At 33.3% G+C, this 25,678-nt stretch overlaps 2 protein-coding genes across 2 annotated transcripts; both read right to left on the bottom strand.

Moving 5' to 3' along the window:
* Nucleotides 1-16,436: 16,436 nt before the first annotated feature.
* Nucleotides 16,437-16,892, bottom strand: LOC131071001 (calmodulin-like protein 2). The gene has a single exon (XM_058006707.2). The coding sequence runs from the start codon at nt 16,890-16,892 to the stop codon at nt 16,437-16,439; it is 456 nt and encodes a 151-aa protein (XP_057862690.2).
* Nucleotides 16,893-24,920: 8,028 nt separating this feature from the next.
* Nucleotides 24,921-25,376, bottom strand: LOC131070997 (calmodulin-like protein 3). The gene has a single exon (XM_058006705.2). The coding sequence runs from the start codon at nt 25,374-25,376 to the stop codon at nt 24,921-24,923; it is 456 nt and encodes a 151-aa protein (XP_057862688.2).
* Nucleotides 25,377-25,678: the final 302 nt, after the last annotated feature.

The raw sequence follows: 25,678 nt of genomic DNA, 5'->3' as shown, positions 1-25,678 counted from the left end.
CTTTGTTGCATCCATAACAAGTGATAGTGTTCTTTTGAATTGCCTTATTGTCACCTTTACCATTCCTCGACCTACATTGATTAGCCATATGTCCAAACTTTCCACATGCATGACATTTCACATTCATTCTACAATCTGTTGTCCTATGACCAAATTTTTTGTAATTGAAACACTGACCGGTACCTGAATTATTATTCTAATTGACTCTATTTCTACATTGACTTTCCATATGACCAAACTTATTGCAACAAAGCATCTACCATTAAATTTATGTGCATTGGGTTGCCTTACTAATGACCTATGATTCTGGTTGTCTGGTGGATTCTCGTGATTGTTCTTCTGACCGAATGTATCATCCTGATTTGTAGTACTAGAGCATTCTCCATGCTCAAATCCAAGACCTCTAGTGTCTCCATTCTCCCTTTGATTCTTTAATAATTCATCAAGCTTTGTAGAACTGACCTTGAACTTGTCTTTGTATTCATTTGTAGCATTCAGATCACCTCTTAGGACTGTCCCCATTCTCTCCAACTCTTGTTCATTGTTCGGGGATTGTACCAATTCAGTTCTCAATATATCATTCTCATGCGCCAACCTAATTCATTCTTTGGATCTATCTTTCAGATATTTAGCAATATTTTATTCATTCTTCTTTTGATCTTCAATCTCTTTGGACATCCTCATAGTTAGGGCTTGCATTTCATTCTTCATGACACCATTTTCCTGACTCATCTTTTGACATAGTTCCTTCAAATCATTCTTCTCTTCATCATCTTTATTTTTTAATTGATCACAAAGTTCTTTCCTTTTAGGTTGTGCAGATGACAACCTCTCCTATAGAGTAAAAATGAATTTCTTCGCAAATCTCAGCTCATCTTTCAGCTTCATCTTCCTCAATCTTTCAGCATCATAGTCTTCAAGAGCCACTTGAAGTTCCTTCCTCAAACTTATTTCCATAGATTCTAGATGCAGGATCTTCCTCAAGCTGTTAAACTTATTCCAAGGCACCGGGCTCTAATACCAATTGTTGGGATCAAGAACGCTGAGAAGCGGGGTGAATCAATGTTCTGCCGAAATGAAATTTTTTGACCTTATTAATACAACAACTTACCAACCGATAAACATAAAAGAAGATAACAATAAGTAATAATGCAACCACATAGATGAACACCATAACACCATAGATTTATATGTGGAAAACCTCAATGAGGAAAAACCACAGTGGGATTGAGGACCCACAATATCTATCCACTGATCAGATGAATAAATATTACAATAAGGGGCCTGCACATGAAGAAAGGTCAATATCCTAGAGCATACTGCTCATCACAAAAGGAGTCTCACTGATTATAGAAAACTTTGGACTACAATCCAGAATGCAGATTGAACTGCAAGTATAGCATCTCCTATGCCTGAGTAGAGTTTCGGTTAAGCTCAAAACCAGAGGTCTTAAACCTCTTACATAAACCCAACTCGATCACCTATGATCGACTAAAAACTCTACATATGATTACAAATTTATTCGCACACAGATAATCCCATAACCGTAATCCATGTCATGATCTACAAAGAGATATTACATCATATTTATACCAACCCAGGACCTAAACAATTAGGTCGGCCACCTAAAAGACAATACAATAAATCCATTACATAAAACTACAAACCAATGATAATCCAAGTCGGCCTAAGATCGAAACAACATTAACCAAACAATAAATCCAACTAGTAATACATTGGGAGAATCCACCAACACGTTACATAAATCAGTCCATAACCTAGCAGAATAAGACCAGACCTAAAATAGGTCACCATAAACCAAATGCAATACCACCAATCAACTGGAACATGAACACGATAACCATCAACATCCTGAAAACCTTCTAGAAGTCGCACCGACACCACTTATAGAATCCATCAAAAGATCTTCAATAAAGCTTTGCCGGTAGAACCCTTACCGATAACCAAAAGGCTTACTAGAACATATGATAGCTTCTGAATCACTAAATCCCAAACCAAATGAATGTGACACGCATCTAAATAACACGAATGACCGAACCAAACCAATTCCACAAACCAAAACATACCGGAGACAAATCTCCAGATCATCATCAAAGTCCAACCACTCTACCAGAACCCGATAGATAACCAAATAAGCTAGTGTTGACATCAATGACAAACATCAATGTAACACATAATCAATTCCTCCAAATTGCCAATAATATGTAGATATAGAGATGGTAGAGGAAGTTAGAGGTAGAGATGAATATAGAGGGAGAAAGGGAGAGGGAGGAAAAGAGATAGATATAGGTAGAGGGAGAGATAAAGATAGAGAGATAGAGGAGTGAGTATTGGGAAGGACAGATAGGGAGATAGAGATTGAGGCGTGGGTGAAACCACAATAGTGGGTTACACTTTTTTTCCAACTTTGACACTACAATATTCATTTTGAAAAAAAAACTTCACATTTAGACACCTATTACTACTAAATTGTAAGGAATTTGTAGATGAAGTGAACTAGTGATTTGTGTCATTTTGTATGTAGAATCTAAATTTATTTTTTTTGATAATTTTTGGAATCAAATTGCTTCCATTTTTTTTTATCTCCCTCAAAAACTAGCTTTTAAAAAAAAAACATTTTTAAAGAGTGATGCTCACTCTATATAGCATAACTTTTTTTTTATAATAGATAAGAATGTGATTCTTTCGAATTTGGTTTTGTAACATCCACATATAGTGTTTGCACTTGGTTTTGTAACATTATCTTCAATAGTTTATATTTTATTAAGATTTGAAGTTGAGTTAACTATAATTTTGACATATGTCCATTTGATATTGGGTAAAAGTATGGATCTATGTCGCACTTGGGGCTAACTTGAGTGATTTGGCTAGAAGTGTTTCAATTGGAAAGGTTTTATCTAGACCAATGTGGCAGCCACGCAATGCTAGCATGGCAATAGGGTTCCAATCGGAAAGGTTTTGGTTGGACATCCCTTGCCCTATATAAGCTGTGAAACAGTCATAACCCCTCATTTTGCACTGAGGGGCTTACTGAGCAGTGGGTGAGGAGAGGATAGGGGTAGGGATCGGACTGGAAGCATTTTGGGGGTAAGTATTTTTTTTTAAATGCATTAATAGTAAAATATTATTTTTTTATTTTTTTTCGTAAAAAAATTGTATAGTTTATATGTTTTTAAGTTGTTTAGTTTTTTAATTCTTAATAATATTTTATCTTTAATATTTTTAATGTTTAATGATATATTAGTTTTGAACATTTAAATGATTTTTTAGTGGTTAATTAGTTAAATAAATTTGACATACACATGTACACATACACACAACACCTTAGGACAAGATTATTTAAGTACTTAAATGGTTAATTAATTAAATAAATGTGACATACACATACATACATACACCTTAGGACACAGGTGAACACATAGTAGAACAACTGAAGACACTATTAAACAATGAATGATCCTTTAATACATCTTAAAACATATTTTGACCTAATTTAGCATCCTCACATGTATAACATATAAGACCCCATATGACACAAGAAGACCCCTTAAGATCTATTTTGACTGTAATGACCTCTTATGATTGTAATGAAGCATAATAATACCTTAATAGATAATACCTTATGACTCATAATAACCCCTTAAGACCCAATTTTACCTCATAGGGTCCAATAGTGTCCTAAGGGGTCATCTGTGGTCCTAAGGTGTCATGTATGTGTTCTAAAACATGTTTGACCCCTTAGGAGCCCATATCACCACTTGTAACATCCTAGTTTATATAACATACCCCTTATGACCCAATAGCATGCACAACGTACACACTAGGATGCTATAAGGGGTCATATGTGGTCCTAAGTGGTCACATATATGCTCTAACACATATGTGACCCCTTAGAGCCACATATGACCCCTTATAGCATCCTAGTGTGTATAATGTACCCCTTAGGACCCAATTTGACCCCATAGGACCCAATAGAATCCTAGTTTATATAACATAGCCCTTATGACCCAATAACATGCACAACATACATACTAGTATGCTATAAGTGGTCATATGTGGTGCTAAGGGGTCACGCATGTGTTCTAACACATGCGTGACCCCTTATAGCAGATCCTAGTGTGTATAATGTACCCCTTAAGACCCAATTTGACCCCATAGGACCTAGTAGGGTCCTAAGGGGTCACACATGTGTTTTAACAAATGAATGACCCCATAGGACCTAGTAGTGTCCTAAGGGGTCACACATGTGTTAAAGGACCACATATGACCCCTTGTAACATCCTAATTTATATAACATATGGTCCCTTCTGACCCAATAGAATGTAATCTACATACTAGGATTTTATAAGGGGTCATATGTGGTCCTAAGGGGTCACACATGTGTTTAGCACCACATATGACCCCTTATAACATCCTAGTGTGTATAATGTACCCCTTAGGACCCAATTTGACCCTGTAGGACCCAATAGTGTCGTAAGGGGTGATATGTGGTCCTAAGGGGCCACGCATATGTTCTAACACATGCGTGACCCCTTAGGAGCACATATAACCCCTTGTAACATCCTATTTTATATAACATACCCCTTATAACCCAATAGCATGGACAATGTACACAGTAGGATGCTATAAGGGGTCATATGTTGTCCTAAGTAGTCACACATGTGTTCTAACATGTGTGTGACCCCTTAGAATCACATATGACCCCTTGTAGCATCATAGTGTGTATAATGTACCCCTTAGAACCCAATTTGACCCCATATGACCCAATAGTGTCCTAAGGGCTCATATGTGGTCCTAAGGGGTCACACATGTGTGACCCCTTAGGACCACATATGATGCCTTGTAACATCATAGTTTATATAGCATACCCCTTATGACCCAATAGAATGCACAATGTACACACTCAGATGCTATAAGGGGTCATATGTGGTCCTAAGGGGTCACGCATGTGTTCTAACATATGCGTGACCTCTTAGGACCACATATGACCCCTTATAGAATCATAGTGTGTATAATGTACCCCTTAGGACCTAATTTGACCCCATAGGACCAAATAGCATCCTAGTTTATATAACATACCCCTTATGACCTAATAGCATGCACAACATACATGCTAGGATTCTATAAGGGGTCATATGTGGTGCTAAGGGGTAACACATGTTTTCTAACATGTGTGACCCCTTAGGATGACATATGACCCCTTATAAAAAATCCTAGTGTGTATAACATACCTCATAAGACCCAATTTGACCCCATAGGACCCAATAGTGTCCTAAAGGGTCACACATGTGTGACCCCTTAGGACCACATATGACCCCTTATAACATCCTAATTTATATAACATAGAGTACCTTATGACCTAATAGAATGTAATATACACACTAGTATGCTATAAGGGGCCATATGTGTTCCTAAAGGGTCACACATGTGTTCTAACACATGTGTGACCCCTTAGCACCACATATGACCCCTTATAGCATCTTAGTGTGTATAATGTATCCCTTAGAACCCAATTTGACCTCGTAGGACCCAATAGTGTTCTAAGGGGTTATATGTGGTCCTAAGGGGTAATACATGTGTTAGCCCTTAGGAGTAGATATGACCCCTTGTAACATCCTAATTTATATAACATATATACCCCTTATGACCCAATAGAATGCACAACGTACACACTAGGATGCTATAAGGGGTGATATGTGGTCCTAAGTAGTCACACATGTGTGACCCCTTAGCACCACATATGACTTCTTATAGCATCATAGTGTGTATAATGTACCCCTTACCTAACCCAATTTGACCCCATAGGACCCAATAGTGTCCTAAAGGGCCATTTGTGGTCCTAAGGGGTCACATATATGTGTTTTAACACATGTGTGACCCCTTAGGACCACATATGATCCCTTGTAACATAGGTTATATATACACATATATAGTTATCTAACGATATTAGAGTTAAATCTATAATTTATAAACTTCATTTGTAAACTATGATAAAAATAAGTTAGAGTAACTTTTCCTTGTTCTTAACAAACAAATTATGATTAAATGAAGTGTATTTAATTTTGCATTCTTAAACTTTCTACATTGAATAAATGAAATGTATTTCATCCATTTATCATTTGACTTGAACTTCAATTTTTGAAATTTAGAAAATGAAAAAATAAAGTTTAGGAAATAATAACTAGTTTCTACCAAACATAAGATAAGGAGTAATAAATTAAGTCTAGCTGGATTCTATATTTGACTATGCAATGTATATGAACATGACAATAATATTAATTGCTTGAAATCTAGTAGCTAATAGAGACAATTTGAGTTGTATAGGTGAAAAAATTATAATTAAATACTAAATAGTGTTGAATATAATCAATTTTATTAATGTATAATATATTTTACAAATTCACTAAAGTTCTTTTAAGTGTTTTTGGATTAGTACAATAGTTAGTATGTAACAATTGAGAAACTTATTTTAATAATCTTCTTATTTTTTCATTGGTAATGTTTCAAAAAAAAATTGATCAATCATTTAAATAGCATTACTGTACATTCTTTGTGATATTTCATGTTTCACAAGTTCAAAAAATGATGGTCCAACTATTTTGAATGTCTTGTAAACTTCCATAGTTTATTTGTAAATAAAAATGAATTTGCATACATATATAAATAAAAACATATGGAACATACATGTGTAAATAAAAAGACCACAAAGACATATAAATGAATCAATGTACACGTAAATAAAAGGTTCAAGATAAGATACATGATTTGATGTACAATTAAGTTTTAATATAAAATAATTTAAAACATAAAGTAATATAACATACTTTAAAATAAATGATTGAATCCACAATTAACGATTAATAAAATAAAGTTTAATAAAATCTAAAAAAAAAAAAATTGAAAAAAACCATCTAATATTGTATATTAAACATAATTGAAAAAAAAATTAAAATAACATACTTGGAAAAGGTAGAAGCCTCCAACAAAAAAATTTGAAATATTCGCCCCTTTATAAAATTAGAAATATTCACTCCTTTATAATCTTCCCGCTTTATAATCTCACCACTTTATATCCAAAATACCACTTTATTTGAAAAAAAAATGATTTTATTAAAATAACACCTTTATTAATTCGCACTGAGTTGAAATTGTTTTTTTTAAATGAAAAATTATGTTTTATTTATATGAACTTCAAACAACTGGTCGTGCAAATGACTGGGAATGTCGGCCTTCAGGGTTCCGACCAAAAAGAACTGTCTAAGTGGCATCCTAAGTGGCAACCACATCACCAAATTTGGTCATTTTCTGAAACTTCTCACTTCTGCAACAAAATTCAATAGGTAAATTCCATTTATTAAAAAAACAAAAAATACTCTTTTGTAGAGATCGAAGTCAATAATCTACTCATATAGTTTTTATAATGTTTTGATTACATTTAATATATATAAAAAAATAGTACAAGTTGGTATTCTAATGTTCGGTAAGAGGCTGGTTTGAAAAAAATTAAAAAAAATTGAATAACCTCAAAAAAATAGAAAAAAGTATGGTTCACTAGAGGAGAGAGTCTTCTCCAAAAATGTTTTTTTTTTTCGATTATCATAAATTGAATAGAAAAATTGTGGTGGGAGAAAAAAATTATCAAATTCTAGTATATTGGACTTGCAAATGTTATAACAAAGAAAATATACATCAAATATTTTTTTATTTTTTTTATACACTATTTATGTATGTCATCTATAAGGGATATCAAAATCGGAAAAAAATAAGTTGATTTACATTTTCTTTTTTGGTGGGAACTAAACCCCCTGATTTTTCAGCAATAAAAAAATTGACTTTAAAGCTAAAAAAACATATCAATTATTGACAAAAAAATTTCAAAAAATATTAGACTTAAACTTAATCAAATTTTACACATTTCATCAATTTACATCATCTTCAAATTCTAAACACAAATGCCACTTTTATGGTGACGAAATTGAACACTTATTGTTGTGTTAACATTTACCTTTGTAAAAGTGTGACACGAGTTTGTACTTTTACCCTATTACATAACTTGTTGTATATGTAATGAAAATCATTATTTTTTTTTATTGGAAAGAGGACTTCAATACCTAGCACATAAATATTTTTCATATTTTTTTTTCACTTGTTTACTATTTTTCCATAAGCATTGAACTCAGAAGTTGATGTTTGGTGTGAAACCTATGTTCAGTTAACCTAAAAAAAATCTTAATAAACTTAATATATATTAAAATAATAATCATTGGAAAGATCGCTTCAAGTACTACTATCATGCATTTGGGTTTGTCAAAATTCATCCATTTGAGCCCCCAATTTGAGCTTCGAAGGCCAAAAATTTGCAAAAATCAGGAGAATTTGGGGGGGAGATCTCTAGCAAGCAGCTATGTTCCTTTTAAAAAACCATTAAAACTTTGAGAAAAAACTTTTTAAACAACTATGTTCCTTTTAAAAAACCATTTAAAAAGGGGGTTCGATCGAACCCCCTTTTTTTACAATTTTATATTTGATCGAACGTATTTAAAATAATATTTTCGATCGAATCATTTTTTGCGTCCGATTGAACATGGCATTTGATCGAAAGTGGTAAAAATTATGTTTAGGACAAACGAGTGCAATTTCTTTGTCCAAAAAAGTGTAACCCACTATTGTGGGTTCACTCACGTAAGAGAGAGAGAAAGGTGACAAAGACAAGTAATATATAGATATATATATATATACACAGAGAGAGAGAGAAAGAGAGAGAGAGAGAGAGAGAGAGAGAGAGAGAGAGAGAGAGAGAGAGAGAGAGAGAGAGAGAGAGAGAGAGAGAGAGAGAGAGAGAGAGAGAGAGAGAGTGCATGTATATGAGTGAGAAATAGGCATTTGGAGATAAGTACATAAATAGATAGAGAAGGAGGCTGAGAGAAAGGGAGAGGGAGATAAATAGTGATAGGAGAAAGAAGTAGAGATTTAGAAAGAGGGGGTGATAATGTGTGTGTGTGTGTGTGTGTGAGAGAGAGAGAGAGAGAGAGAGAGAGAGGGGTATACCTTGAGAAAGATAAAGGGGTGAGAGATATAAATATATAGAGAGAGTAAGATATGCAAAGAGAGAGGAAGAGGGAGATGGAAAATAAAAAGAGATCTAGATAATGATGGATGGGTAGATGGAAAGATAAAAAGGTAAAGATATAAGAAATGATATAGAGAGAGGTAGAGAGGGATATGGAGAGAGAGAGAGAGAGAGAGAGAGAGAGAGAGAGAGAGAGAGAGAGAGAGAGAGAGAGAGAGATGGAGAGAGAGCTGAAGAGATGGAATGCAGTAGAGAGAGAGAGAGATAATGAGATGTATATAGAAAGGGAGATATGGTAAGGTAAAGATGGAGGGTGCACTTGAGTGTGAGATAAAGATAGAGATAGCTCAATGAGGGAGAAATAAAATGTGTGAGTGAGTGATAGATACATATAGAGATTAAGATAGGGAGGAAGAAACAAGTAGTGTGTGTCAATGAAATTGATATGGAAATAGAGATAGAGAGGGAGAAGAAGAGAGGGAGAGAAAGAAAGAGATGATAGAGGAGAAGTAGAGAGATATAGAAAGAGGGAGCAAGAGGAAGAAGTAGGGATAGAAAGATCGAGAGATTGAGAGATAGATGTAGTTGGAAAAAGGGATGGAGATGAGAGAGAAAGATATATTAGGGAGAAGTAGATAGAGATAGGAGAGAGAAATAAACAACAACCGAAACTATTTTTCTTCTCCCATCAGTTTTTTAGCATTTTCTTCTCTAGAATAAATCATTGGTTTCTCCTTGTGGTTTCTATCATGAGTTAGTGACTTGTTATAGACAAGATAAACCTCAAATGTGCTACCTAGAAAACTAAGGTGAAAATTTAATATTTATTATTCAATTAAGTATTTTGTTTGTTAAATACATACTATAATTATATTAATTGTTATATGACTAATCCCTGTCTAAATATTTCTTCTAAATTTGTATAGATTAATATAAAATAATATCATAATTTAATGTATATTAATTTAAAATAAATAATTATATTATATTATAGATAATGTAATTTATAATATAAAACAATATTATATACTAACTATATATCTCTACTAATGGTGAACGGGAAAATGTAAGCAAAAAATAAAAAGACGAAATATCTAACGACTTGCAACATTCCAATCGTCTTGCATTGTACTCGGGTAATTTTGACCGCTGATAATTAAAATAATCCTGTCTCTTTCAAATAAAAGATACACATTCGACGTAAATAAATAAATAAATAAAAAGAAAAAAGAAAAATAACAACTAACAAGCAATATTCATAATTCAAAGCTAGTGAGTTAAAAAACTACTGGTTTTGATTTCAACCAATAAATGGAGAGGAAGAAAGAAGAACGCATCTGCAAGAAATGGAAGCAATATTATTTACAGCACAGTAGAGTAATGGGAAACCCAACCCCATTGAACGAAGATTGTTCCAGAAAAGAATTCCCATCACAGGGAACGTCAGAAACAATAATTGTTTTCCCAAACAAAAGAAATCTCGTTAATGGACAACTCTGCAAATTCATCACAACCGGAAAATTAACTGACTGTAGGACATATCTGCAAAATTGACACAAATTTATGAACATATCTGCTTCCTTTAAGGTAATATGGTGATCTGGAAAAGAACAAAGAAAAACCCACATAACTTGTAAAAGCCCAGTCACATGCTGAAGCGCGTTTTTCTGCTGATATCTCTGAATTCTGAACAGAGCACTTCTACCAGACATTAATGGCAGAAGCTCTTTCTTCATCATCTTTACCAATGGCCGGCTCTTCCTGTAGAAACAAGTCCCCAAACTTATGGTCATATCGAGCCGATGAGTAGCGCTTAATCTTCCCCAATGACAGAAAACCTTCACTGCTGCGTGCTTCTTCCTCGGGCTTAGCTTCTGCTTCTTCAGCCTCTCTGTTATTATCACCAATTTTCTTTCAGCTGAACAACCCGCTGCCACCACTCCATCCGAGTGAGTCCTGAGCACGACCCGTACCACATGTTCAAGTCAAACTGCTTACGTACATCATTTGCTTGCAAAAAAATATATCAACGGATAAAAAAATTCCATCGTCTTGCATAGAAATTTATGAGAATTGAACCATTGATTTTAAAAATCAACTGATGCATCTCATTAAGAGACGCTAAGACATTTTTTATATTTATAAGAACATGCCAAAGTTCAACCTCAATATAAGTAACAAGAACACGAAACAGTTGCACATCTTATTGCTAAGACTGCACTCTATTCATCCCCATAGACTAGTTTAAACTGAGAAAATAAAAGGTCCCTTAATAATGATATCTACACTAGAGATTTTCAATGATAACACTAATGAGGATTTCGAGAAAGCATATCATCAACACACCTATCCATTTTTAAATTCACCTTTACTTTTCTTATATATAGAGAGAAAAGAATCAAGTGAAATTATATGTATATGAATGAGATCACTGGCATTTACAGGCAGCACATTGGGATAAACTGCAAAGTCCAGACAAAAATAACGCTCTTTCCAAAATATGAAGAATTATTATATATTTAATCGATAGTAAATGATTGTTACAGATCAGGGAGAGCTTAGAAGACAACATATTTTTTAATTCAGAGAAATCCAAAACTCCATTGCAGTCGGAATCAAATCTGCATATCATTTTCTGGCATGTTATTATATTGGAGAAGGGAGGAGGAAAGATCGTTCCAGGTATGTGAAAGAAGAATGGTGGTGCCACATTTCAACAACTCGTTTGCATCGAGATGAAGAAATGATGATTCCAAAACGCGGATAACATATGGCAGTCATTTCTACTTTAATTTGTGAGTACGGTCGTTGGGGGCAGCTGCAGTCGGGAACGAATACTTCTTGGATACCTAAAATAAATGAAAATGTTGGAAGGTGTCATGGACGTCATCATCAATTTTTTTGTTCTGAACCTCAGATAAATTAACTAAGAAATTTTTATGTCTCTCGTACTTCAGCTTTCTTTCCATGATTTTGGATTGAAATGTGGTGATTTTTCTATAATTATAGAAAAAAAAAGTCACGAGTTACCTAGAAGAGAAAGGGAAACCCTGTGCAATATGGCAGTGCCCATATATTACTATGATTTTCCTCTTGGATTGTTTTAATTCAAAATTTCTTAGATTTTTTTTTTAGATTTAGATTTATGATGGAAAACTTTCTAGCTATACATAGTCTTTCTTTATTATCAAATTTCACAAATCCAATATTTACCTATCTTGTTCTTTTGTTTCAAATAAGTATTTCCTAATTTTATGACATATTCTCAATTTGTCAACTCATTTTGCTAATTATCTATAGATAAGATCAATAACTTGTTTTTACTATAAATTTATGTATGTTGGACTTGTAAGATAATTTATCTTATTAATTAGTACAAAGAAATATTTTAAATATCTCCTAGATTCATTAGCACTCGAAGGGTACCAAAATATGTCTTTAATTAAGTGAACCCAATATGAACTTACATTTCCACTTATGATAAAGACCGAAAAACCCTTTGCATTTCAATAATTTTTGTAATCTCCATCTTGCAACTCTTTTGTTCCTTCAAATAATCACTTTTATCTTATAAAAAAACCATCCCCTTAACCTTATACCACTTCACCGCCAAAACCCACACCATAGTCCATTAGCATAAATTTTTACTCTCTTTTTTTAGTTATAAAATTTAACGGCTTGCCAATTTTTCAAAACATATGCTTTCCCCTTTCTTTCAAACCATAATATGCCTTTTTAAAAATTCACTTTTATTCTATTAATTTCTTCAATCCTTTTGCAAAACTTCAATAACCCTTGGCAAGTCCTAGTTTGTTCAACCCTATTTAGATCTTACACATCATATTTGGTTCCTTGTTTGCATAAGCTATAATCAACACCTAATATGTACCCATCCTGACACTTAATTCCTCTTTCCCAAAATCTAGGTTTACATTTCTCACTACCTTTCTCTTTATTTCTTTTCTTGACAATACCTCTTTCTACATTCACAAGACTATTTTTACTAAGTTTTAACCCTACATTACCTACTCGTATGTCTCTCCCTTACCTTTTAACAACATACATCTCTCCAATTATAAGACCACTTTTCATTACTCAAACACCTACTTTATTTATCACCATAGTATCCTATAAGCTCTAGTTTAACCCAAAACCAATTACCTTTTCGTCAAGACTTATTTACAACCTATTCCACATTAGTCTACAAATCCCCATAGGCTAGTCTACTACTTTAGTCTCCCTAATACCATCCTATTCTTATTTGTACCTCTCTCCATACTTCGCTTACCCCTTAGTACCCTTTTTTACTAGATATCTAAGTACCCATTAATTTATTGGAGATATATATCATTTTTTCCCAATATTTCCATATTTTTCACATTTCCTAATTGTCCCCTTAGTTATCCCATACCCTAGATCATTCTAGTCACACTTTCTATCCATTCATATATTCATAATGCCCTACTATGCTTACATAATCTACATTTTTATTTATTCATCACTTCCTTACTCCTTCTCAATATCTACTTCCTTCTCCCACACCCTACTCATCAACCATCTTCCCAACACCCATTGATCAGTTCCCAAGGCCACCCTTTCTTGTGATAACACTTGATATTATCATTTGTAAATTATTTCCTCTTTTTCTCTTCTCAATTGGACCTACTATAATATTCCCAACACTTAATATAACTTAATAAGTACCTATTACATATCTATTTCCTCATTTTCACCTTTGGATTTTCATACCACATGCTAGGAATTAGCCTAAGCCCATCACCTATATTAATAATCCTTTCTTGATGCTACTTTCTCTTATCAATTGTTTTCTACTCACCCTAATGTTCCTAATTGGATTTTAGATTTCTTTAATTTAAATTATTTTCTTCTTTCTATTGATCATATCTTGGTTATTTTTCTCCAATATCCAACCTTTACTTGTTTCCTTTATCATGATGATGTAAAGGCCCTTTTGTCTTTTCATGAAACTTTCTCTATTGATATATTTTTCCCACCATTTCTCTCATTTTATACATGCTATAAAACATCCTTCTCTCAATAATAATCCTTGTCCCACCTTTCAATCCTCATCCCCTTCTTCTATGGGGTTTTTTTCACTATGAACCATGATAGTAACCCTTGCTATCCTATTTATCCTTCTACTATTTTTATACTTGAATCGACACACTTGTAGATGGTGCACATGGTTCCTCCATCTTTATACTATTGTTTTTCTCTTTCTTTCACATCCAATCATGGTATACCTTTGAATGCCTTCCATATTTGATGATTTCATTTATCCTCCTTTGGTGAATATACTACTCTTGAGCCTTTTTAATCTCCTAATTCCCACAACACATTCCTTTTTTCTTATTATTCTAATGTTTCTCTTTCTTCTATGGCTTTCTTACATTTTATGAGTCAATTACACATGAGCATCCTATTACCTACCTTCTAGATAGTAAATTAGATTACTTAAGTTATGGGATATACATGTTGATACTTGTACTTATGCTTTGTTTACCACTCCTTCCTTGGCATCCAAGCCCTCTCCTCTCAACATAAATTCACATTATATTTATAGGCATGCCCTTTTATTTGATCTATCTTTCATCATTTTATCTCCTACATCTCATTCTCTCCATGAGTGATTGTTCTCATTCTCATGAAATGCCTTCGCTCTATTGCCCTTATAATGTTACATCCCTTTTACCCGTGTATTCATTTCTATTCTTTTTCTACTAATACATGGGTCCTCCTTATCCAAATGACACGTATTCCTCTGATGCTTGTAATTGGACAATAAATGATAAATTCAAGGACCAAGTTGTCCACTTATATGCTCTTATTTCTCCTCTTAGTTCTCATTTTACACCATAGACACCTAAGTTGTCTTACACCCAAACAAATGTTATTGAAATTTATTTGAGTCATTAATTAAATAGATAAACATAATTTAATTAATCTATTCCCCTTTCACCTTTATCCCCAACCTTAATTAAGTTGGCCTTTATCTATAGAATCCTCTAGATAAATAATTAAATTAATATAATTTTAATTAATTGATTTAAGATAATTAATGCCTAATCTTTTGCATATGTGACAAGAATCTTCTTGTCTAATAAATGGTAATTAGCAAAACTCCATCCAATGCATTCTTTAGTCTCATCCATTAATAGGTTTAGAAAATCACTCTAGAAAATGTCAAACAAAATAAAAAATAGTAGAAAAATGAAGTAACATTGAAAAGAAAAAAAAATAAAAAATAAAGAAGACCCTAAAATAAGACACGAAATAAATGAAACCTAAACAAACACAAAAGAAAGAAAAAGAAACAACTTAGAACATACCAAAAGGAGACACGAAGCATAACCCTACTCTAATAGGCCTAAATTAAATACATAATACAAGTTACCTTGCACTGTACATTAAGATGGTTGAGCCCTTTAACAATTGAAGTATTAATTAAGAAACATGATAGTATTCATTAATTTGCTATAGGATAGTTTCTAGTCAAGGAACTAACCATAAAGGTGTTGTCTCCTAGTATCTCATAAATTTAGTAGGACCTAACCATAGTTATTTGAATACTTTTAATTCTCAAAAATATAAATATAATAAAAAAAAAATTATTACTTGAAATTAAATTAAAAAAATCTTCTAAATAAATAAGAAAATATTTGCTGATATAATTATAAAATATCATCTATATTATTATAAGCATTATAAATACCGAACATAGATATTATTTATTTCTTTATAATTAATTTTTTAATAATTAATATGTACTTATTTTGTATTTCCATTTCCTTTCTAATTGATTAAAAAGAGCAAAGGGCATGCAAAAGAAAATCTATCTTAAAAATAAGTTTGCACATCTTGTTGCTATGACTGCATTCCATTCATCTACACAGATCACTTTAAACTGATAAAATAAAATAAAATCTGAATAATGATCATTAGAGATTTTCTGTCATAACACTAATCGGAATTTAAAGAAGGTAGAATGTACCATTAAGGCACTCCATCTTTACATAAATTGTTAAAAAAAAAACTAATTAACAAGAAAAAGATTTTAATTTTTTTCCTAAAGAAAAAATCAAGTGACTTACATATATAAAACTTTTTAAATAAAAATATATATCCAGTTTTGGAGATCACTGACATTTAGAAATGCACAAATCCCCGTAGATTCTAGTATGAAGTCGGCAAATTGGGATAACATGCAGAGTTTAAACTAAAATAACGCTCTTTACAAAAATATAAAGAATTATATACTAGTGGGCGAAATATTTACTTGACGGTAAATAATTGTTACACATACGTATACAGATCCTCATGTTGATCAGGGAGCAAGCTTAGAGGACATCATATTTTTGAATTCACAGAAATCCAAAACTCCATTGCCATCAGAATCAAATCTGCACATCATTTTCTTGCAATGTTGTGAATCTTGTCCCCGGGGAATCAATCCCATTGTGGACAACACGTTCTGAAGCTCATTAGAAGAAATGTACCCATCTTTGTTCTGATCAAAAACCCTAAACGCCTCCAACAGATCCTCGGACTCGTCTTTTTCTCCATCGATTTGATGATTGAAGATGGATCGATAAAACTCAACAAATTCCCCAAATGGCAGGTCTTCTTGAAGATTGTTGCGGAGCATGCATCTCAGATCTTGTTCGGACATTGGTATTCCGAGCTTGTTAATGAAGCCACACATTTCATCCACACTCACCATTCCATCTGCGTTTTCATCCACAATGTCATATATTCTCCGAATTTCATACAAATCGGCCATTATTCTTCTTAGAAATGGCAGAAGCAACTTGGGTGATGGTGAAGATTGCAGTGAAAGAAAAAATAGAAACGGAGGAGAGAAGCATAGGAGGATAGTTGTGATTGCCTGCATTAGCAAGATCTTATATAGGAGGTATTTGGAAGGGAGAAGGAAAGATCGTGGTGCCACCTTTCAACATCGAGATCAAGAAATGATGATTCCAACACGAGGATTACATAGAGCAGTCATTTTTAGTTTAGGGTGGTTGAAGGCGGCGGTAGTCGGCAACTAATATTCCTTTTACATCTGGAGGGTTAGCTAAAATAAATGAAAATGTGGAAAGGTGTCAAGGTTGTAGTCGGCAACTAATAATACATTTTGCAGTCAAAGTGCACCACATGCTGTGTACACGTCTCACGTTGCCCTCTTTCCTCGGCTTCCAAAATATAGGTATAAATTTTGGATTTTTGTCGAATACGTGGAGATTGGAATTCGTGCATTACGTCTAACGCGTTCAGATCAGAACAGGTGGTCTGCAGGCTACAATTGAATAGTAAAATTTAAATACTATTTCTTTTTCTTTAATTTTCGATATCGAAAGAGAAAGTAGTCGTGAATCGTGTCGATGTCGAAGATGTGTACGAAGCAACGGTAAGACGTTTTCAAATGTGGACTGACAAGCTGTGCACTCGTGTACGTTTTGTCTTATGAATCCTCTCTTCTTCCTTGCGATGGCCTCGAACCTTCCTTTCTACTTCTAATAAATACTGATTAATTTTTGCAACAAGACAGTAGATTGTATATAATATTCTCATTCTAGAAAATTCTATTGCATTGCCAAGACTACCTTTTTTCCTTACTTAAAATGGCCGATCTAAATTAAATTCTAAGAGTATATGAAATTGTGTTAAAAAATGCAGATGGAACCATTACTGTCGATCTATAATCAAGCTCGAAATGCGAATAGCGAAACAACATCTGCTAATATTTTATTACTTTTTTTCTTTGTAAAACATATTGTTAATAAAGAAAATATCATTTGTTTTAGACAGTTGTAAAGTTTTTCTAAATTTAGATTGTAATTTGTTTTGTTCCTTAGTTTTGAACTGTTCTTTCTATAGGCCTTTGGCTGGTTGTAACTTTGGTATCAGTTTGAAGGCTTATTTGTCTATTTGTTAACAACAATCTTCCTTTGTAACGTACTTCTTGCATTATTTTAATAAAAAATACTATTAGAGTGTTCTTAAAAAGGATGCACTTTCATAGATAAAATGAAAAAAAATTGCAAGTCATCAATTATAAGTTTTCCTTAACCCTCTCCGAGGATATTGGTCTATCTACTGTTTTGCATAGTCCACACATCAACATTTAATAAATATAGAATATTTTCGCACAATTTAGATGTTTGTAAGACAAGTTTGTATAAACATTAAAATAATGTAAACTGTTTGTAGAGGAATTTAAATTATCTATGGTTAGAAGGAGATAATGAACATACATAAAGATATACAACAATGAACACAAGATATATTATGGGAAAAACCCTTTTGAAAGAAAAAACCACACTTCAAATCACAGTCTTTTCTATTACTAAAATTAAAATTATAATATAGTAGCAGTACATTGCTTCTTCAATAGAAGTCTACAAATTGCATTCCACAATTTGAATTAATGTCGATAGCATAACAATTTACCTGCAAAATACAACATACATAATGCTCTCCAAGACCAAATTATATAGAGAAATACAACAAAGGAGGAACCTTCTTGATGAAGACAAAAGATGGGGTCATACAAAACACTTGGCAGAATTTTCCAGCCACCTAAAAGCATGAAATTAACATGCATACATCTCAAAATGACTCCTCATTCAAGCCTTCTACTATGCGCATCCAAAATTTACTATCTTTAGGTATGACAGTTGCTCTTACACCACTTATAGCTGTAATGAAAATAATCATTAGTGACAACACTTATAGTAGTAAGAGAATTATATGCTGTTTGTCATCAATGACAAAAAGGGAGATTGATGATCATATATTGTTATTGATGTCAAAGTATTAAGAAAATTGCAATTACTTGTCATGTCATATCATATCTATTTCTGGTGCATTTTTTAGTTGTGGCAGTTTAGTGGATTGCTATTAGGATGGAATCGGTTGCGATATATCTATAATTTTATGTTGCATCTATTCATGTTGGTAGAAATTATCTAAAATTACAATTCAAAATGCCTGATGTAAGCTACCCAAATAGTGGGCTCATTTTGGTAACCTATTTTGAATTTCATTGCTTCATAATTCGTCATTTTGGTAACCTATTTTAGCAATTTATGTCTTGAAGTTTGAAAGGAGAGTATGTCCACACATAATTCATCATTTTCCATAGTTTTCAAAGCTCGTGTGTAGTGATCAACAAGATTCAAGTGATAAATTACAATAGCTTGGTTCTTATTGCAATAGCTACACCCTATCAATTCACATAGACCACTTCCAACTGTTCTCTGAATAACGATATCTACAGAAGAGGTTTTCAGTCACAACACTATAAATAGAAGTTAGAAGGAGGTCTAATGTACCACTAGCACTTGCACCTGGGAGGTGCAATGTGAATTGCCGATAGAAGCAATTTGTATGCATTGGGTATTGTGGAAATCTATTTCTGCACCTTGGAGATCAAAAGTTCAGGTGGCTACAAGGCTAGAGAAATTGCTTGTAAAAAACCAATATGAAATATTCTTAGACAACATTACACAATTCACATTATGATAATAATATTTTAATTATGAATTTATGACATATCATGATAACACAATAATATACAATGTACACAATACTTATAATCAACGTGAATCACTACTATGGAAACATACAGCTAACTCAACTAACATATCATTTCAAAAATCAAAATGGTGAAGCTGAATACAACATACAAGTGCAATCATAAAATTATATATATATATATATATAGTATCATTACAACAAATGACTAGACATAAATGCCACGAGTATCATGGGTCTTGACCCATATGAAAATGTATAGATGCGTTTAAAACAAAGCTGCATTGTCACAATGAAGGTACAAATGATCTTATAAATCCTAGTTGAATAATGAATTCAATCTCAAATCCCATGCAACTCAAAATTCAAGATTTCTCTATAAAATTGCCTTACAAAATCATCTGCAATAAAAATATAAACCTTAAGATAACAAAAATTACAAGGCACCTAATCAATTTATAAATAACCCATGGTATATATGGCCTGAGTATGCAAGTAGAGGGATTAATAATAGAATCCTTTTGACATAGAAGAACAAAGGTCACCTTTAGTAGATTTTCAAAAGAAGATTGTGAAGAATTTTCATGGTGTATACCAAGCCCTGCTTTTGACCAGCTTTGTTTACTTAAAAAGAATGCTAAAATGGTTCCCAATATCATGCTCCCAAGAAATACTGCAAACAACAATGTAGTGCCTAAGTTACTTGTGCCTTCCTGCAATGACAAGTATAACATAGGATTTCAAAATGACTGATATGTGTATATTTGAAGAAACAAGAGCAAGATAAGTACCCATGGACCAACTTAGTAACAATCAATAACACAATCAACAATAGATTTGAGATAAGAAAATTCATTATTGATAACCCAATCAACAAAAACTTGCAGAACCATTTGTTTTCCTAATTCTCTGTCACAAAGATTAATTTTGAAGCATGTGAACACCCGCCATTCACCAAAGTGGGTTTATTAAAAAAGTACTTAGCAAAAACCTATAAGAATTTATAAGAAGTATTCATTAGCACGTAGTTCCTAAGTTTCCATCCTACAATCCAAAATCATGAAGTTCTAAAACAAAACAATAATAACAAATCAAATTATCACCAAAAAATACAAGCCCGCTAATTTTCTTTCGGACAAAGGGCAATCTGTTGATTTTCATGATCAAATAATAACCCACTACATTTTTCAACAGCACAGGATAATTCTCACACAAAAATTGCCACACACATTTTGTCAAAAAAAATTATTAAGCAATTTTCAAGCAAAATCTAAAGAGAAAAAGAAAAGCCCTCACAGAATGTAAAGAACTTTGCAAATTCTGAGCTGCAGAATAAGCCAAGAATACAAAGAGAAACATAAAGCTCAGAACACAAAGGTCCCTCAGATGATAGCTGGAGGTCTTCGAATGAAAATTGAGCCTCTGAAGCTCTGCAACATTACCGTCAGCAGATGTCGATGAGTCTGTTAGAAGAGGAAGGCTGTCAGAAGTCACCTCTTCAATAAATTTGTTAGTTATTCGACCTAATCATCAAATGGGTATTGCCTTAAATCATCGATATTTTCAACCCCAAATGTAATTACTGGTCAACAATACTTAATAGCCAAGATCAAAATTGGTACTAATATTTGTAAAACAACAACATGCATTAAGTTGAAAAAAATGATATTGTACAATTTAAGGCCTCCTGCGCTAAAGTGGGAAAAAAATCTCCATCTCTCCTCCAAGGGAAATCTGGGTGTAAAATTGATCAGATAATTCAAGCCTCTGTTTGCTACTTTCTCTCTCACACACACATGAACCAGATGCCTCATAAATAACTAATACATATTAGACTAGAAAACTGAATTAGACACAAGACAAGTTGCTTCTATCCTCTCTTTAGCTAGGATCACAGTATTTTAGTCACTGCCATATCGTCTGCAACAATATTTCTTTATCTCCTCAGCACTTCTACCTGGAATTCGCCCAACTATCAAAGCCCACCTGTTTCCATGTCCAATGAGATTAGTAAGACAATTAATCCACTTTAGGGTTTTTTTATGCCCATAGAGCCCATAATTTCAAAAACATTAAGGATCCCAAATGTACCTCTGGCCAAGTAGATTGTACAGCCTAGTTATAAGATCCTCTTCATCCTCTCAAAAATCTATCTTGTTGTCTGCATTGGTCTCTTCTGCATCCACTTCATTTTGTCAGCAGGTATATTAATGTGCTATCTATTCAATTTTAATCCAAACTTAAGGAACCACATCATATTTGAATCTCATGAAAAGAATAAAAGTACCCAAAGCAGCATATTTTGGGATTTAGAAATGGCTAGTAAATGCACATGAATTCATTCACTATCTATACTTAGAGTCCAATATTTTTTCAACAGGATAAGTATATACAAAGAAATTTTTAACCAATCCCTTTCAAAAGTCTTGCATCATTATCCAAATCGCATAGCAGGGCATGCATTGCAAAAAAATCCAAAACGAATGATTTTACAGATTTGGAGGAACTTGGGATTTGACTGCATTTGCCAAGGACCGACTTTCTGAAACAGAACACATATCAAGCCAATTAATATCCATACCCCATGAATCCAACTCTGTCATAAATCTATCAAGCCAAGTTTAAACCAAAATAGGTACCCACATCCTAATTCCACATCAGGACATGCATTCAAGCCATTGCATAAACAAAATACCCCCCAAAAAAAAGAATTCAACATAGGTATCATTGAAATTGGATGCGGAGTTCCAAAACTTATTTATTCATCTATTGACCTATATCCTGTACATTCTATGGATCGTTCCAATGGATTCGGCTCTTAAAATTTAGCTATATAAATGAGAATCCATTCACATAGATCAAGCAAGGATAATGGGATATGATATCAATAATTAAGTATGAATATTAGGCTCAATAACGAATGCCCTAAAAACTCCAATCAAACAAAAACTTGCAGAACCCAGAGCCTAATAAAATAAAAGCGCACTTGCAGGAGATATGCAGGGTAGGGAGCTAACTGCCAGCGAGGTTGCAAGCGATGTTGTGAACACGTGGGAGGTAGGGAGCACGCGGGCATCCACAGCCATATCCACCATAGCGGCAAACATTTCACCAGGCGTTTCATAGGGAACCAATGCCACCCGTAAGAACACAAACCCTACCCACGCGCTTCCCGAGTTTTGTTCCGCGAGCTGCATCTTTTCCGGCCAACACAATCTTTCCCCGGCGAGAAGACTATCGGCAAAGGGAAGCGTGAAACAATTTGCCATCGGTAATTATTAAGCGATATCGTAAAAATGAAATACATACCAATAAACCCCAAAAATCCGACGTGAGACAATTCCGGTGGAGGTGCAACCCTCCAGCGGAATTGCCTATCGGCAAATTAACACATCCATCCATCTATGGATTCACCTTTATTAGCTGATAGGCTTTTTATGTGGGCAAAGCCGGTCAGGAAATTTCACGGCTCGTTGGCTTCCGAATGGCAGTGGGTCAACGTGTTAGAAACATCGATTGGTAATAGTAAAGTCCAATAGAAATGTTTGCATCTGTTTATTTTGGAGTTTTGGGAATCGAATATTATTAGCCAAAAGAATGTAAACGACAGTCGATCTCTTCTTCTCCTATTACAGGCAGCACCGTGGCTTTAATTCTTTAAATGGTCTGTGGCATTCACCAATGTTGAATGCTTCTCTTTCTGCAAATGAGGACAATTCTTTTGTCGTGAGTAATACAGCTCTTCTAATCCACATTCACGCCTGTAATTACTCAACCAGATAAGCTTACTCAAACCAAAAGTATCTCCAAGCGCTCTGCTCTCAACTGTTATATTACTTTGAGAGGCAAGAAAACATTTTCATCTACACATTAATTATAATCTTAACTTGGCAGGGGATGCCATTGCATTTCTCCAAAATTACAGGGTTGGTGAAATGATTGTCATGGAACTCGAATCCACCACTTCTTTCCTCAGTATCGATTCGTCGAGGCTTCAATGTTCTAAATTTGAAGTTAAAAACCAGCAAACCAATATATAAATTGTATTTAAATTAGTAGAATGAAGGTTCACCCATTGGTTCAAATATAATATATAAGGATGGAAGAAATAATGTTTTGGCACATCAATCACTAAATCAAGACTAATGTTATAATCTAGAATTAAATATGCAACATTTTTTAGATTTGCTATCTATAATCTTCAAGATGAATAGATGGTTCTAGATTATTCCTGAAATAAGCCTCTTTTTTGAGTGGTACCTTAAATCTTTAGATGATCTACATTTTTATTTTATATATACTTTCTTATATATTTATATATAAGTTTATATTATTTATATTTATATATAAATTGGTACGTTTGTATCTACGTTTACAAATATACTATTTATTTAATATTCTCACTATTAAATTTGTTAAGATGAATCCAAAGACCTTTTGTAATATGCATTCAAAAATGAAAAGTCAGAAACAACCTATTGTAAGTTTTCTTTGTGTAGGGAATGCATTAGGTTTACAGACACATATCACAAATATTTAGTAGAAAATAGATCCAAATATGCAAAGAATACATTCAAAGAAATCAAATTTTATTGATAAACTCAAAATACATAAGAATTCTATAGTTTATTATATAAATAAATAAAGATATATATGATAGCTGATATATGCATTTTTAAAAATTTATTATATATGTCATATAATAATTTATATATTTTAAAATATTTAATTAAGTATGCATCAAATGACAATAACAACGTATTATGCATCAAATGACAATAACAACGTATTGTAAGAAATTGTAAACAAAGGGTTGGAATTGATTATTCCAAAGTGAAATTGAAAGATGAAAAAATTGATAAAAAGATATCTACCGAAAATATTATCTCTAAGACCTCCTTGTCCACGAAGTTGTGTTTAAAAATAATAATATTCAATTTGTACCCTTCAATATATAGTTAATTATATCTTACTATTGACATACCCATTACACCTCCTTTTAGTGAAGGGCTAGTTTGTACATAAAGTAAAAAAATGAAGTGAGGCTTTTTTTTTTATTATATATATTATATGTAATATAAAAATACATAACCAGCTTTGGAGATCACTCGCATTTAGAAATACACAAATCCCTGTAAATTTTAGTATACAGGAGGCACATTGGGATAACCCCCCTAGTCCATACAAAAATAACCCTCTTACCAAAAAAATGAAGAATTATATATTATTCGACGAATATTTACTCGACAGTAAATGATTGTTAGACAGATCAGGGAGAAAGCTTAGAAGACATCATATTTTTTAATTCAGAAAAATCCAAAACTCCATTGCAGTCCGAATCAAATCTGCATATCATTTTCACGCATTGTTGCGAATCTTGTCCCCGTGGAATCAATCCCATCGTGGACAGCACGTTCTGAAGCTCGTTGGAAGAAATGTAGCCATCTTTGTTCTGATAAAAAACCCTGAATGCTTCGATCAGATCATCGGACTCATCATTTTCTTCATCATCTTGATGATTGAAGATGGATTGATAAAAATCCACAAATTCCTCAAATGGCAGGTCCTCCTGAAGAGGATTTTTAAGCATACATCTCAGATCCTGTATCGACATTGCCATTCCGAGCTTGTTGATGAAGCCACACATTTCATCCACGCTCACCATTCCATCTGCGTTTTCGTCCACAATGTCATATATTCTCCGAATTTCATCCAAATCGGCCATTATTCTTCTTAGAAATGGCAGAAGCAACTTGGGTGATGGTGAAGATTGCAATTAACGAAAAAATAGAATCGGAGGCGAGACGTTAAGAAAAAAATGTGATTGCCTGCATTAGCAGGTGTGGCTTATATAGGAGAAAATGAGAAGGGAGGAGGAAAGATATTTCTGGGTATGTGGAAGAAGAATCCAAAACGTTTCAACAACTGGTTTGCATGGACATGACGAAATGACGATTCCAAAACGCGGATTAGATAGGGCAGTCATCTGGATGCCTTTCTACTCAATTTGTTGGTACGGTAGTTGGA

This window comes from Cryptomeria japonica, chromosome 3 (genome assembly GCF_030272615.1).
Source record: "Cryptomeria japonica chromosome 3, Sugi_1.0, whole genome shotgun sequence".
Taxonomy (NCBI): Eukaryota; Viridiplantae; Streptophyta; class Pinopsida; order Cupressales; family Cupressaceae; genus Cryptomeria; species Cryptomeria japonica.
This window is presented reverse-complemented; position numbering and strand designations above follow the sequence as displayed.

What these genes read in the sequence shown, in the direction of transcription:
- LOC131071001 (XM_058006707.2), bottom strand. Translation starts at nt 16,892, where the DNA reads ATGGCCGATTTGTATGAAATTCGGAGAATATATGACATTGTGGATGAA.
- LOC131070997 (XM_058006705.2), bottom strand. Translation starts at nt 25,376, where the DNA reads ATGGCCGATTTGGATGAAATTCGGAGAATATATGACATTGTGGACGAA.